General features: G+C 39.4%; 1 protein-coding gene across 1 annotated transcript in view; it reads right to left on the minus strand.

The window, feature by feature from the left end:
• Nucleotides 1-7,952, minus strand: part of MEIKIN (meiotic kinetochore factor) — a 33,202-nt gene extending 25,250 nt beyond the window's left edge. Inside the window, exons 1-2 of the mRNA XM_063292886.1 lie at nucleotides 7,849-7,952; nucleotides 4,182-4,405 (exon numbers count right to left, since the gene is read on the minus strand). Of these exons, the coding sequence (XP_063148956.1) occupies nucleotides 4,182-4,405; nucleotides 7,849-7,952 (328 nt within the window). The remainder of the gene's footprint in view (nucleotides 1-4,181; nucleotides 4,406-7,848) is intronic.
• Nucleotides 7,953-15,930: the final 7,978 nt, after the last annotated feature.

Below are 15,930 nucleotides of genomic sequence, written 5' to 3' on the forward strand. Positions count from 1 at the left end.
CAACACTGAAATCAGATTGACTACATCCTTTGCAGCCAAAGGTGGCGGACATCTATACAGTCGATAAAAACAAGACCTGGAGGTGACTGTAGTTCCGATCACGAACTTCTTCTTGCACAATTTAGGATCAGACTAAAGAGATTAGGGAAGACCCACAGATCAGCTAGATATGAGCTCACTAATATTCCTAAGGAATATGCAGTGGAGGTGAAGAATCGATTTAAGGGACTGGACTTAGTAGATAGGGTCCCGGAAGAACTATGGACAGACGTTCTCAACATTGTTCAGGAGGCGGCAACAAAATACATCCCAAAGAAAGAGAAAACCAAGAAGGCAAAATGGCTGTCTGCTGAGACATCAGAAGTAGCCCAAGAAAGAAGGAAAGCAAAAGGCAACAGTGATAGGGGGAGATATGCCCAATTAAATGCAAAATTCCAGAGGTTAGCCAGAAGAGATAAGGAATTATTTTTAAACAAGCAATGCGTGGAAGTGGAAGAAGACAATAGAATAGGAAGGACAAGAGACCTCTTCCAGAAAATTAGAAACATGGGAGGTAAATTCCAGGCAAAAATGGGTATGACCAAAACAAAGATGGCAAGGACCTAACAGAAGAAGAGATCAAGAAGAGGTGGCAAGAATATACGGAAGACCTGTATAGGAAGGATAACAATATTGGGGATAGCTTTGATGGTGTGGTCAGGGAGCTAGAGCCAGACATCCTGAAGAGTGAGGTTGAATGGGCCTTAAGAAGCATTGCTAATAACAAGGGAGCAGGAAACGACAGCATCGCAGCTGAACTGTTCAAAATCTTGCAAGATGATGCTGTCAAGGTAAGGCATGCTATATGCCAGCAAATTTGGAAAACACAAGAATGGCCATCAGACTGGAAAAAATCAACTTATATCCCCATACCAAAAAAGGGAAACACTAAAGAATGTTCAAACTATCGAACAGTGGCACTCATTTCACATGCCAGTAAGGTAATGCTCAAGATCCTGCAAGTAGACTTCAGCAATTCATGGAGCGAGAATTGCCAGATGTACAAGCTGGGTTTAGAAAAGGCAGAGGAACTAGGGACCAAATTGACAATATCCGCTGGATAATGGAAAAAGCCAGGGAGTTTCAGAAAAACATCTATTTCTGTTTTATTGACTATTCTAAAGCCTTTGACTGTGTGGACCATAACAAATTGTGGCAAGTTCTTAGTGGTATGGGGATACCAAGTCATCTTCTATGCCTCCTGAAGAATCTGTATAAAGACCAAGTAGCAACAGTAAGAACAGACCACGGAACAACGGACTGGTTTAAGATTGGGAAAGGAGTATGGCAGGGTTGTATACTCTCACCCTACCTATTCAACTTGTACACAGAACACATCATGCAACATGCTGGGCTTGAGGAATCCAAGGCTGGAGTTAAAATCGCTGGAGGAAACATTAACAATCTCAGATATGCAGATCATACCACTTTGATGGCTGAAAGCAAAGAGGAACTGAGGAGCCTTATGATGAAGGTGAAAGAAGAAAGTGCAAACACTGGCTTGCAGCTAAACCTCAAAAAACCCAAGTTTATGGCAACCAGCTTGATTGATAACTGGCAAATAGAGGGAGAAAATGTAGAAGCAGTGAAAGACTTTGTATTCCTAGGTGCGAAGATTACTGCAGATGCTGACTGCAGCCAGGAAATCAGAAGACGCGTAACCCTTGGGAGAAGAGCAATGACAAATCTCGATAAAATAGTGAAGAGCAGAGACATCACACTGACAACAAAGGTCCTCATAGTTAAAGCAATGATGTTCCCCGTGGTAACATATGGCTGCGAGAGCTGGACCATAAGGAAGGCTGAGAAGGAAGATAGATGCTTTTGAACTGTGGTGTTGGAGGAAAATTCTGAGAGTGCCTTGGATTGCAAGAAGATCAAACCAGTCCATCCTCCAGGAAATAAAGCCAGACTGCTCACTTGAGGGAATGATATTAAAGTCAAAACTGAAATACTTTGGCCACATAATGAGAAGACAGGACACCCTGGAGAAGATGCTGATGCTAAGGAGAGTGGAGGGCAAAAGGAAGAGGGGCCGACCAAGGGCAAGGTGGATGGATGATATTCTAGAGGTGACGGACTCGTCCCTGGGGTTGCTGGGGGTGTTGACGACCGACAGGAAGCCCTGGCGTGGGCTGGTCCATGAAGTCACGGAGAGTCGGAAGCGACTAAACAAATAAACAACAGACAGAAATGTATAGAATAGTAGTAGGAAGGGAATAATTAAATAAGTGTCATTTTGGGGGGGGAGTTGTTTAGGTTTATATGAATTTTTTTTCTTTATTTTTACAAAAGGGCAGGGAATAACTGTACTTAGTGACTTTTATAATGTGCTAAAGGAGAATGATTTATAGAAATAATGTGATTTTGGTTTAATATAGAGTAAGAGATTGACCATGGAAAATTTTTGTATATCCGTGCTATTAAAAGTTGGAGGTCACATCTTTCTGTAATGTTGTAAAAAAAAAATTTTCTTTTGGGTTTTCACACCTTTTTAGTTTTTCTTCTTTTTTTGTGTTTTTGTGTTTTTTTGTAGCTTTTATCTTTCTCTTCAAATTTAATAAAATTCATAATTAAAAAAAAGAAAATTTCAGCAAGCCTTTGAGCCCCTTTGCAGGGGGAGTGTTTGCATTGGATTGGCTGTTCAGTGGAATATTTTATTACATTTTCCTTTATATTACTATTATTATTGGTATGTACACGGCTCAGAGTCAGTTATGACTGGAATAGCATATAGGTCAAACAGAATAAATAAATAAATAACCAACCTACCCACGTAACTAAAAATGAACCTGAAGGCATAGTTTCTTGATCCTAAGGTGTTTCTGGAATTCAGATCAGAATATTCTCCTATTATAATGCTTCTTAAAAATGCATATTCAAGAAAAAGTAAGGAAATGTCAGCCTGTGGACCAAATGCAATAGGTATGGCATCCACCTCAGGCCTAAGAAAACCCAGGCAGACCCCCTCTCCCCCCGAAATACTTTATCTTCCCTCAAACTATCCAGCACAAGGCGCTTTTCTTCATCCAAGAACTACCAGCCTACACAAAACAGAAACTTTAATCTCAGTTTTACCAATATGAACACACTGACTGTTTTATAAAGCAAGGATCTTTAAAAGCTCAAATCCTAGACAAATGCACTCTTGTCTCATTCCACCCTATTGTGCTCTTGCTCTAAAAGTTGTACAGGACTAGTTGGGGGGGTTGTTTCTCTTCCAGCTCAAAGGCTAGGTCACAATTCAGAGACTAATCCACTTGCAGTTATAGCATACATGGCAAGGAGCAAGCCATCAGTACACTGTGGAAGAAATGTCCTAATAAAAACACACAAAGCTGTGCTATAACTAGGGCTTACAGTATTTCTCCTGATACTGTGCAATAAACGGCTCCTGACACCCACCTGACGCTTGAAATCAGTTTGTCAGATTGCAGAAGGAAACTATTTGGAAAGTACAAACTTGAGCTGTTCAGAAAACGTATGCATGGTGATGAAATGGGGCCTCACTAACCTACCTGGATCTTCAATATAAGCGTTAAGGCCTAAAAGGAAACTAACCATGATTGCCCTTCAAATTTTTGTGGAATCAGGGCCCTACAAAATCAGGAGTACACAACTACATTTCCACCTCAGACCTTCACCACTAACACAGGGAAGGCAAGGGGACAGAATGTGGCACTTAAAACATCTTTATAGTTGCCTCAACATTCAACACTTGCCTCTTCAGACCCTTGAGAGGGTTTCAGATGATTCTAATAATTCTCTGGATCATGACTTTGGATACCAACAGTAGACAGGATTCAGTCCACCAAAATCTATGTACTGTAAGCAGTTACATGCACTAGTTTTGTACAGAAAAAAAGATTTGTTGTGAAAAATTTTGAAGCTTAGAGCAGTATGGTCCTCCTTCTCTACTACACATTAATTAAAAATCAAATTCAAAGAAAGCACAAGCAGTTCTGATTGTGATGGAAACAGTCACAATATACGAAGTTTTATCATTCAACTATCAGATTTGCTTCAGACTTCAGGTCATGTAAAAGCTGTCTATGATGTTCATCAATTAATTATACATTCTGAAACATCGCTCTAACGAGAAATACTTTAGATTTTCATAAAGCTCTCATCCTCTTTCTTACCAACAATTCTTTTCACCTGAGGATCACAGCTAAGCTTGGAAAGCAGATCTGGGTGCCGCTGGGGTGCTTTGTCTTTACTCTTCATTCTGTCTATTGCAACAGATGCTGTCTGAGCTGGCAGCGGAGAAGCACAATGTATTTTCTTTTGGGTCTGCCTCTTCCGGGAATATGAACGTAATTTCATCCAATCCATCTTGTTTTCTTTTCCTCTACAGAAATGCTGTCTAAAAGGAAAAATATAAGACAAGATCTAAGTCAAATATAAGCCAAGGCACCCTTCTCAAGTCTAGCGCTCTTCAGACATATTGGTTGCCAATACCTGCCTTACCCAAGCCATGTTGGCACAGGAAGGCAGGAATCAAGCAGCAACAAACCTTGACACAAAAAGATCATAAGGGTATCATCTTTTCAGACAATAAAGTAGCAATCCAACTTAATGTGCCCTAAAAATGAAAAATGGGCCTGACCTGCCCAGCTAAATGCAAATCTGCTACTGTTCCCACAATCAAGCCAAACACCGATTTCCCTCCAGGAAAAAGTGCCTAAACAATATATTTGCTAGGGGAATATTATGTTATACAGACACAGACTCAAAAAGTAAAATTATTTTTCCATTAATATATGCTACACCCAGGACACCCTCAGGAAATGATTTAAGAGGTGAGGTGCAAATTTAGCCAATACTGAGAGAAAAGTAGAGGAGCAGCTAAGAATCAGCAGGTGATGAGATGTAGGTGTGGGAGAAGTAAAGTTGCTTAGATTCAAATAATAATTGTAAATCCAGATCGGACCTAAACCGAAGTGATGTGTGATGCAGTTAGCAACATGTCCTATCCCGTCCCCGTCCTTTCATTAACGTGTTCGCCTGACTTTAGGGAAGAATAGCAAAAGCTGTCCCTAAATGTAACCTGAAAAGTATCGGCGAAAGGACGAAAAGCTCGACCTGACAACTAACGTTTTCGAGAGTTCCTATATCCACAAACGGCTCCCTCATAACACAACTCTCCGTCGATCTCCCCGTCCGCTGCATCAGCGTCCTTAATAACAAACACGGCAGAGTCTCCTCCCGCGGCCAGAAAAAGATTCTTCGGCGTTCTGATAGGCAGCTACTTTCACCCAATCACCGCTCTGGATCAGGTCCAAAGAACCTATCGGAGCTCTCAACCTACTCATTCCTTCGCTTCAGCTTGTGAGGCGCCGCGGCTGGACGTTTTTGGAAGAATCTACGGAATGGCTTCGATCGAGTCAAATGCCCGGTTCCCGATTGTATATTTGATTCACTTTATACGTGCGTGCCTTATCATGTATCTTTCTTCCTAATTTGTTGCTGTCCAGATACATTGCGTGGCAGGTCACATTCTCTCTCCAAAGGGAGATGAATTTCGGCGGACTAAGAAGGGTGTTCTTTTGAAGAGTTCATTCCCGCCAACTACTACTTACACTACACCATTTGGCTTGGTTTGTTATCGTTTTACTACTGTTCAACCTAACGTAGAACTTTGGCTTTTTTTAATATAGGGACTGCTATACTTCTTTACACTTCTACCTTATGTCAGCCAAGGACACGCCTTTGTCCAATGCAAGAGACAGACACTGTGTTTGCAGAAGGTTTTATTTGCCCAGTAATGCTTAGATGTGATCGACCTGTAACCTCTAATAGTGATTAATGTGTTCACTCTCCGGTTTCCTTTCCGAGATGGATTTGAAGATGTAGATTTCATGATTAAGGAACCTGGCCTAATTTTTTAACTTTTGCACTTCTTTTCTCCATTTCCTGCAACTGGATGGAGTGCTAGAGATCTCAAAAGCTTGCACATTCTTTTGTAATTTTGCTAAATCTTAACATAGCTACTGCTGAGCTAGAGATTTGGGGGTTTTTTCCCCAGGAGCAAACATGTCTGTGCGCACATGAGAAAGAATACATCCTTGTAGGGTCAAAATACTGAACAGTGGGCAATGCATATTTATTTACTTTTAATTTATTTATTGTATTTTATAATAATTGTGATGTGGTTGGCTTTATGAGATTTTAATGTTTATGTTTGGAGCTTGATTTTATTGTAAACCACCCAGAGTCCCTCTCTTGGGGGAGATGAGCGGTAATTAAATTTGAATAATAAAATAAATAAATGTTTTAAGAATGTAAATGTTTTTATTTACCTGGATTTAAATATTTTACATTCTTTTAAAATAAATATTTTTACTTATTTTTAAACAGTCTTTGTTTTTTTTACATAGAAACAAGAAGAAAAGTACAGAGGAACACTGATCACTGTGTCAAGAAGTATGCCAAATATCGTGAGATTCCCCAGGATAGGAAGTGGGAATACTTTTTTTTCTCCTGGATTGTGTTATGCCAGCATGTTTTCATATGTTAGGAAGATGCCTTAGTCCATTTAGCAGAATATTGTCAACACAGCTTGGCAGGATTTCAGGAAGGAATGTGAGCTGGATTTTTAATTTTATCAAGAGGGCCTTTTCCCCTTGGCGAGTTGTGCAGGTTGCCTGTAGCTCTTGAATGCATTGCAAACATCAACCTTTGAGGGTTGGCTTTTCCATGGATGAGCTTATCTACAAGTATATATGGTAAATAATAAAGGTTTATTGTGACTTTCAGAGGATCTCTATGTGTTACAGTAGAACCCTAATTGCTTGATCCACGTAATTTAACAGGTTGTGTGATCGGAACTCTAAGCCAAGCCTGGGTATTTTTTAACAACTCCCTGTCAATTTCTTTGCCAGATTCCTATATTTAAAGAAGCCATTGCCGTTATTTCCATTTTTGCTCCATTTTGACTCCTTTCCAGCTTCTCTTTAATTGTCTATGCCATGAAGCCACATCCCCTTTTCCTGTTGCTGGGGAATAAAGTCCTAATGCTATTCCATCCACAAAACAACTTGTAAATTCCAACTGTTTTTTTAACAGTCACATTCTCAGAACCTCTTACATCAAATAGCACATCAACATACCTCCTCCTGCACATACGTATACATACACACATATGTGAAAAGCTTGCTTCTCTTCAGTCTCCCCATGATGTTATTGTGATGCTCAGTGCATAAACAGTGGGGGAGGGAAAATATGTCAATAGCTCTGTCTTGTGGAATATTACAAAACAATTCAAAGAATAAGGTCCATGCCTCCTGATATTATGATTTCTTAGCCCTTTGTGGTATAAGCATCACTGACACCTTGGTATATTTTAATAGAACAATTGTCATTTCATAAGTCCTTATTTATTTGTTTTTTAATCCTGCCTTTATTATTTTTATAAATAACTCAAGGCGGCAAACATACCTAATACTCCTTCCTCCTCCTATTTTCCCCACAACAACAACCCTGTGAGGTGAGCTGGGCTGAGAGAGAGTGACTGGCCCAAGGCCACCCAGACGACTTTCGTGCCTCAAGGCAGGACTGGAACTCTCATTCTCCTGGTTTCTAGTCCAGCACCTTAACCACTTAATTGGCACAAAATACCTGACATCACGCTGGATAATAATTTCTATACAAATTATTCATTGAGTTGTGAATTATTTAATAGTTATTGACTCCAGGGCGCTTTTTAATCTGTAGTGATGGCTGGTTTTGATTTATTCAGGAGGGGATATATGTGCTGAAAACAAATCTTTAGCACAGTCCAGGCATGCAGGAGTCAGACTATCCTACCTGGTGTCAGTTTTCAGCATTCTGGGCAGCGAACCTCGAGAGTCGCCTACTCCAAGTTTGGTGCCTTCTGGATGTGTAGACTTCAAGTTCCAGAAATCCGCCATTCAGGCTGGCAATTTTGGGAGCTGAAGCCCAGACATCTGGTCAGGTAAGGCAGCTGTAGACTAGAGGCAGGCAACCTGGTCCCAAATTCATAAGTCCCCAGCTATGCTTACTAGGTTTATAGGAACTGAGTTCCCAAGCACAGACACTACATAGCCTTTTCCTGATCTAGTCATGGAACTGACCTGTGCTCATTTTAAAACTGTATATTTATAAACAACCATGTAAACAGCATATTAACTGTACCCTTGCATGTTGTTACTTCAAGAATAATTCTGGAAGTCATTGGCATTATTTTCATTGTAAGAATGAAGATGAACCATTCAGATAAATTAAGGGGTACCACTTGCGAATATGGATGCGGTGGCACTGCAGGTTAAACCGCTGAGCTGCTGAGCTTGCCGATCAGAAGGTCGGCAGTTCGAATCCGCGTGATGGGGTGAGCTCTCGTTGCTAGTCCCAGCTCCTGCCAACCTAGCAGTTCGAAAACATGCAAATGTGAGTAGATTAATAGGTACCGCTTCGGCGGGCAGGTAACGGCGTTCTGTTTAGTCATGCCGGCCACATGACCACGGAAGTGTCTGCAGACAAACGCCGGCTCTTCGGCTTTGAAACGGAGATGAGCACTGCCCCCAAGAGTTGGACACGACTGGACTTAATGTCAAGGGAAACCTTTACCTTTACTTACCACTTGCGAATATGGTTAATGCACATTCCTGTTCCTCTGTCAAAAGCTACTTTCTCTGTTTACATGTGTGTCCCAGCTCCCACATAAGCTGAAACTCTTCTATCACTCCAATAGGAAGTGGACAGAAGCCTTCAAACATCTGTCTTCTCTTTTCTTAAGTAGCCCAGTATAGAACATCATCTCACAGTCTAATGCAGCCTTTCTCAATCTTTTGACCCTGGAGGAACCCTTGAAATGTTTTTCAGCCCTTGGGGAACGCCTGCACATTCAGGCTCAAATATAGACCAGAAGAAACAAAATTAGTATATTCATTTCATGTGTAGACCTGTATATATGCATTAACAGTGTTCTTAAACTAAAAATAAAGAATGAAGCTTGCTTCTTTAATGTGAAGTTGCCCGAATTTGAAATAATTTTTTAAAATAAATCGTGATCTCCCAGGGAACCCCTAGTGACCTCTCATGGAACCCTGGTTGAGAAACCCTGGTCTAATGGATCAGCATGGACCAAAGGAAAAACAATCCTAGGATATATGAATTACATTTATTAGTTATTTGTTAGATTTATATTCTGCCTTTCATTCAGGAACTGAAGATGGCTTATCCCTGCAACAGTGTGAGTTAGGGCTGAGAGAGAGAAACAGTGAGGTTCTATGGCTGAGGGTGGAGTAGAACCTGGGTCTCTCCAGTGCCAGTCTCACACCTTGACCCAGTGTTTCTCAACCTTGGCCACTTTAAAGCAAGGCTGGCTGGGGAATTCTGGGAGTTGAAGTCCACACATCTTAAAATGGCCAAGGTTGAGAAACACTGCCTTAACCCCTAAACCAGCTTAGAGTGCGCACAAGATATTCTCTATGTGAACTCTTCACTGCATATCCCTCCGTTTCATTAAGAACAGAAATTAAAAATTTGTTTCTTTTGCTCTATTAAAATTTGCAGTGCAAGATCTGAAGTCTGACAGATCATATGGCTCCTTGGATTTGCATTATTAAGGGTTTGTCTTATTTCCCTTTATGTCTAACCAAAAAGTAATTTTCTGTCTTCTGAATACCATATTTTCAGACACCAAGGGAGAAAATAAACAATTATCTCGACTTTGTTTTAAAGACATAATCTGAAAAAAAACCTAAGCTATGCATTCCTAGTTATTAGTTTATGTTAAATAAGCTCATATATTGTGTTATGCTGTCAGTTTTATAATAATAATGTCAAACAATTGGAGAGGCTCCATAATTGTCCTCATTTTCAATATTGGAACCAGTGAGTTCACAGAAGACTTCCCAAGTATATTTGTGGTCATTTAAAAAAATGAAAGTCCGCACAATTTAAAATAGGCCCTCATTTCTGAACAAGTCATTACTGATGCCATAGACAGATTGGAATAAAACAGGATTTTAAAAAATATTTTATTTGTCAGTCAAGAGGATATTAACAACTTTGAGAAACTTGACAGTTCTTTACAAAATAAAAGTCTGCATCTTCCCCTTTGCATTTTAAGTGTACATGCAGATATCCCAAAATCAAACAAAAACTTGTTAACTACAGTTAAGATGTTTTAACTGATTGTTACAGTTTTAATCCTCTTTTTTATTGAAAATAGAATAATATGTAAGTAAATGGCTGATTTACTTGCAGTTTATTTCAATGCAGGTATGTTGTCCTGTTGCATGATCAAAAGGTACAGTGAGGTGCTGTTGTCTCACAGAAAAAAATGAACTAGAATGACAACTTACATATTATTTTTCTTCCTGGTTTTCTTGCTTAAAACCAGAGTGTATAATTCAGTGCAGAAGAGCACAGGACTTTGTGCTGTTTAATATCTCTCAGGAAGAGGTCATTTTGACAGATTCCAATCCTCATGCAAGATTAAGAAAAGTTGCACGTGCTGAAATGTCTCTTCTGAACATGCTAAGCATATAACTGTTCTCTCTTAAAACTGGACACACTAAAGATGCTATTTGTTTAATTTATTATTGTAATTTTCACATTATAATGATCTAATTGCTACATGTCTATTCAGAAGTAAACCTGAATGCGTTCAGTGGGACATACACCCTGGTAAATCTGAATAGAATTTTAACCTGAATATATTAATATTTTTGTGATGTCCTGAACTTGTTGCCCAGGACAACATGTAATAGTTGCATTATTTGGTTTCAGGATGTTGAGAATAATCCCAAATCCAGGGAATGGCCCACTGAGATTCCTTTGGTAAAATTGGAAGAGCTGCTGCACCATCAACAGAAAAGTGCTGTAATGGAGGAACAGAAGATTAGCCCTGAAGGCCCCCTAGCACACTGGTGGAAATGTTCAAGAGCGTGACATGCTACAGGTGGCAATTCTGCTAGTAGAGACTGAAATGGAGAATTCTGGAAGTAACATTGAAACCACTGGATCCCAAATCCTTCAGTTCCTCGGATTGGTTTCCTTTATTAAGGACTAGATTTTTATTTATTCAATTACTATCTGTTTCTACAAAATCAGAACTACTTTTGCAACTGCTTTAAAATTCCTTAACTATATTTTTAAATCGCATTTTATGTTTGCCTTCAATAGAACAGCACAATGTAGCAATTTATTTGGAAAACAAGTTAAGCAAAATTCTCCAACATAGCAGCATGGATAAATACCCTGGTTTAGGTTAGAGGGGTGAGTGGATTTTTTTTCAGCACCCTTTATATGGGAATGAGCACAAATCTAGGTATGTGCTCATGCAGTGTTTTTTTAAAAAAATTCTTGCTTAAAGAATGAAATCAAGTTTAGTAGAAACTACTTTTAATCTATTCAGCTTTACTGTTTTGCTTGACCTGTCTAGCAAATTAGGAAAAATAGAATGAATGTGCTCAACCCTCTCACCAGTGCATCAATAACCATTAGTATATGATTCCTTCAATATTGACTGAGTATTATCCATTGATTTTTTATTCTTGATATTAGGTGTATTTACTCGTTTTTTTTTAAATGGGCCTGTTATAAACATCTAGAAGCTACACGTTGCGACCTTTTCTAGTGTGGGCTGATACAGCTCTAGTGCAGCCTCCTCCCCTTCATAGCCTTCAGATGTGTTTGGAATGCAACTCCCAGAATTCTCCAGCTAGCATATGGCTGAAGATTTCTGGGAACTGTAGTCCCAACACATCTGCAGAAGACTAGGTTGGGGGAACAACACTCTTGTTTCACCTGATTTCAGAGTGTAGCATCTGAAGTACTTAGCAGTGTTGAGTGAAAAGTAGATTGATTTAACTTTTTAAAACTACACTTTACAGCATCCTTGCTTGCTCAAGCACTGAATGAAACCAGAATGACAAGGTTTGCTCCCTTCTACCTTTGTTACCAGTAACTTTGAAGGTCAAAAAGATTTTTTAAAAAGTATTGTTGCCTTCTACTGGGGAGCATCCCCAGTGGAGAAAAGGACATTTTGGTTTGGAGAGGGGCATAAAGCAAAGTGGTGATGTTTCTGCAAGTCAGCTGTTCAAAATCCACTTTGTGGAAACCTCAGATTGAAGGATAACACATTAAATGAGGCTAGTACATGCAGCACGCTGACATACTGTCATTTAGAAGCAGATATTCTTCTTAATGCCCTTCTTAAAGCAAATTTTACCAAGCAACAACAAACCTGCCTTTAGTGCAAGTTCATTTAAAACTGTGTAAAAACAGAAGAGTGTAAAGAAAGCAAACCAATGTGCAGCTACTGTACGAGCCATCTCTATAACAACATTTTCCATGAGACATCAGCACATCTTTTAAATTGCCAGATTTCATGCAAAAATAGTATATTCTAAAACTTACATTCATTTCATAGACATTTATTTACATATAGATCATTCAGGGCCGCAACTGCGGGGGGGGCAAGCGGGGCATGTGCCCTGGGCACTGTGCTGGGGAGGCGCCCAAATGAGCGCTTGGGGGGGGGCCAAAATGTGCATGGAATCCATGTTTGCCCCGGGTGACACAGACCCTAATTGCGGCCCTGAGATCACTGGTTTGTGCTTTCCACACATTGAAAACCAAAGATTACCATTTCAAGTTGATTTGATTCATTCCAAGAAAACTGAAGCTAGTTTGATATATGCACTAATAATTTAATCCAAAGAAACAGGATTTTCTTGTTACTCATACCAGCCATGTGCCATAAAAATATTTGTAAAGGATTTTCTGCTTTGCTTCTATATAAAATACATTCATGTTTCAGTTCAGGCTTTTTTATTTTACTCCCAAATACGATTAGGCCTGAGTGAAGCGTTAAATTTTACGTACACAATCTCATTTACATTTTGCAGGAAAGGCTGCTTTAGCAGTATATATTTGTAATGTAAAACTATGCAACATTTTTTAAGTCTGTTGGAATGACCCATTTTTCTTGTGGAAGATCACTCCCATCTCTTATTCACTCCTGCATGTCCTTCACTCACAGGACTGCAAATTGATGACATCACAGAATATGCTAACACAGAGTTTCTAGTATGTCACTCAAACTTCCACTAGACATAATTCACTTATATAACTGCAAGTTATTAAGCCATGAACATCCACCTGTGAATCAGCTTTGAGAGAATGGCTGTTTTTGTGATGACCAGGATTTCATAATCACCATGAACACAATTTTAGTTGACTGGTATGTGGATTCAGCCTGATGAATTAATCCCATCATCCTTACCATTGCTTCTGGTGATATACTGTACAGCATATTAACAACATCTTAGACTCAAATTATTAATGTTGGCACCAACATTCCAATCCTGAACAAGGAGAACTTTTCCAAGAGATCCAACATCAACAGCTGTAATGTTATACTAGTCACACATACTTACTGGTTGATACGAATAGTACAATTCAAATCTGGTAGGCAAATGTATTCCTTTGAACACCAACAGCTCAAGCTATGCATGATTACTTAATAAGACATTTTGCATAATGGGCCTGTATGTATTTTTTCTACATTGCCATAATTTTTAAAATAGGACCATGTGAGCAGAGAAAATCACTTGGGAACTTCCAATGCAATTGCTGTCTACCTGAGATCAAGTTCAATACCACATAGGATTTATATCATGAGCTCAGCTATGTGCTGCCAAACCTTAAATGTGGTGACAATAGTGAATAAAGACATTAGTAAGAAGCATTCGGCCTCCACAGGTGGCAGCATCTAGTCAATCTTAGCTGGTCTCAGAAAAGCTAATTAGGGTTGGACCTGGTTAGTACGTGAATGGGCAAACACTAGAAAGTTTTATTTTTTTTTATTCCGCCTTTATTATTTTTATAAACAACTCAAGGCGGTGAACATACCTAATACTTCTTCCTCCTCCTATTTCCCCCACAACAACCACCCTGTGAGGTGAGTTGGGCTGAGAGCGCGCGGTTGTCCCAAGGTCACCCAGCCGGCTTTCATACCTAAGGTGGGACTAGAACTCACAGTCTCCTGGTTTCTAGCCCAGCGCCTTAACCACTAAACCAAACAGTTTCAAGGCTGTAGGCTAGCCTGGGAAGTAAAAGAGAGAAAAAACATCGTTCAATGGAATGGCAAACCATTGTATTGTTGTCAGAGAAGCTACACAGATGGCCCTTGGTCACCAGGGGTCAAGCTCAACTTTAGGGGTCTTAACAAAACAAGCAGCCCTCATGTTAGTTCCAGAAGGTGTGCATTGCACCTGAAGCTCAGTATTTTCTAAATCTAGAATAAACTACCATTGCCAATTAATGTACAGAATGGGCAACTTGTGGGTTGTGTACAGTCCCCCTAGCACTTCCAGGTTGTGCTTCAGTGTTTTGTTTTTAGATTTGGTGTAACACACCTATTTTGCACACTAGCCCCATCCCACAAAAGAGCCTTGCCCCTCCCATTACTGCCACATAACTGCCATATCCAGCAGATCCTAACCAGAAAAAAAAATAGTATTAAAGGTTTAGCCCCCAGCTGCAAAAAGTCACTCATGCTGTACTAATATTCAGGCTAATAGCAATAACTCCCTAAGCCTCAGTGTTCTGATTTGCCTAAAATTATGAAGTGACTAGGAACAGAATTTGACTCAAAGCAGACTTTTACCTTTTGATCCTTCACTTATAAAGAAATATAAGGAGATCCTGCTAGTTCAGACCAAGGCCCACTTCAGTCCAGCATGTGATACTCCTAAAGTACTCATAAGCAGGAGATAAATACATACTCCTCTCCTGCCTTTGTTCCCCTGCAACTGGTATTCGGAGACATGCTGCCCCGAAACCAGAGGGAACATTTGAGTCTTCAAGACTGATAGCACTTGATAGACTTGTCCTCCATGAATATATCCAATCCTCTTTTAAAATCATCAATCCAACTTAGCCTATCTCTTGTAGTAATGAATTCCTTCAGTGAATTATTTGCTATGTGAAGAATTGCTTTCTTTTATTTGTTCTAAATTTTCTTCCAGTTAACTTCATAGGATGACTCCTGATTCTAGAAACCTGAGGGGGAAAAAAAACAATTCTCCCTGCCTCGTTCTCCATGCCATGAATGGTTTTGTACACCTCAATCATTCCCCCTTTTTCCTAAGCTAAAGATTTCCAATGTTCTAATCTTTTCTCGTTAGGAAAGTGTTTGAGCCCCTGGTAATTTTGGCTACCTTCTTCCGTACTTTTTCCAGCTCCATTCTAGCCTTCAAATGTGACCAGAACCATATACAGTATTCCAGATGCAGACATAACCATAGGTTTGTATCAGGATATTACAGGGTACAGTATTGGCAGTTTTATTTTCAGTCCCTTTGCTAATGATCCCTAGCATGGAATTTGCGTTTTCACAGCTGATGAACAGTGATTTGACATCTTCACTGAGCTATCCATTGGCCCCAAGATCTTTTTCCTGGTTAGTTACAGACAACTCGGCCCTCTATTTAGCATGCATTCCTGCATGCTGATCCTGAGTACAGCACACACAACTTAATCACTAGATTGGGAGGATTTTCTAAGCTTTTCTTTAAAACAGTTCCTGTAACTGTTGGGGGAGGAGAGGATGTACAACTGAAACAAATGTGTTACTTTAAATAAATAAGCATAATTTAGCAAGCAAACAATTCCTCTTGCTAAGGACATTTTAAAATGTTGCTTAATTTTTTAAAACAAGATTCTATTCAGATGGATTATACCCAATATATTCCTAGGTACTATTTTAAATAATGGTAATGGTATTTAAGATTGTACTTATAATTCTGAATAAAAGAGGTCATGACAGACATTTCTGGCAGTGTTAATTTTATGTAATCAAAATAATATAGAGTTTAGTGTGTACGCTAATTTGCTCAAAATATTAGTTCTTCA

Source organism: Candoia aspera, chromosome 2 (assembly GCF_035149785.1).
Source record: "Candoia aspera isolate rCanAsp1 chromosome 2, rCanAsp1.hap2, whole genome shotgun sequence".
In the NCBI taxonomy this organism is placed as follows: domain Eukaryota; kingdom Metazoa; phylum Chordata; class Lepidosauria; order Squamata; family Boidae; genus Candoia; species Candoia aspera.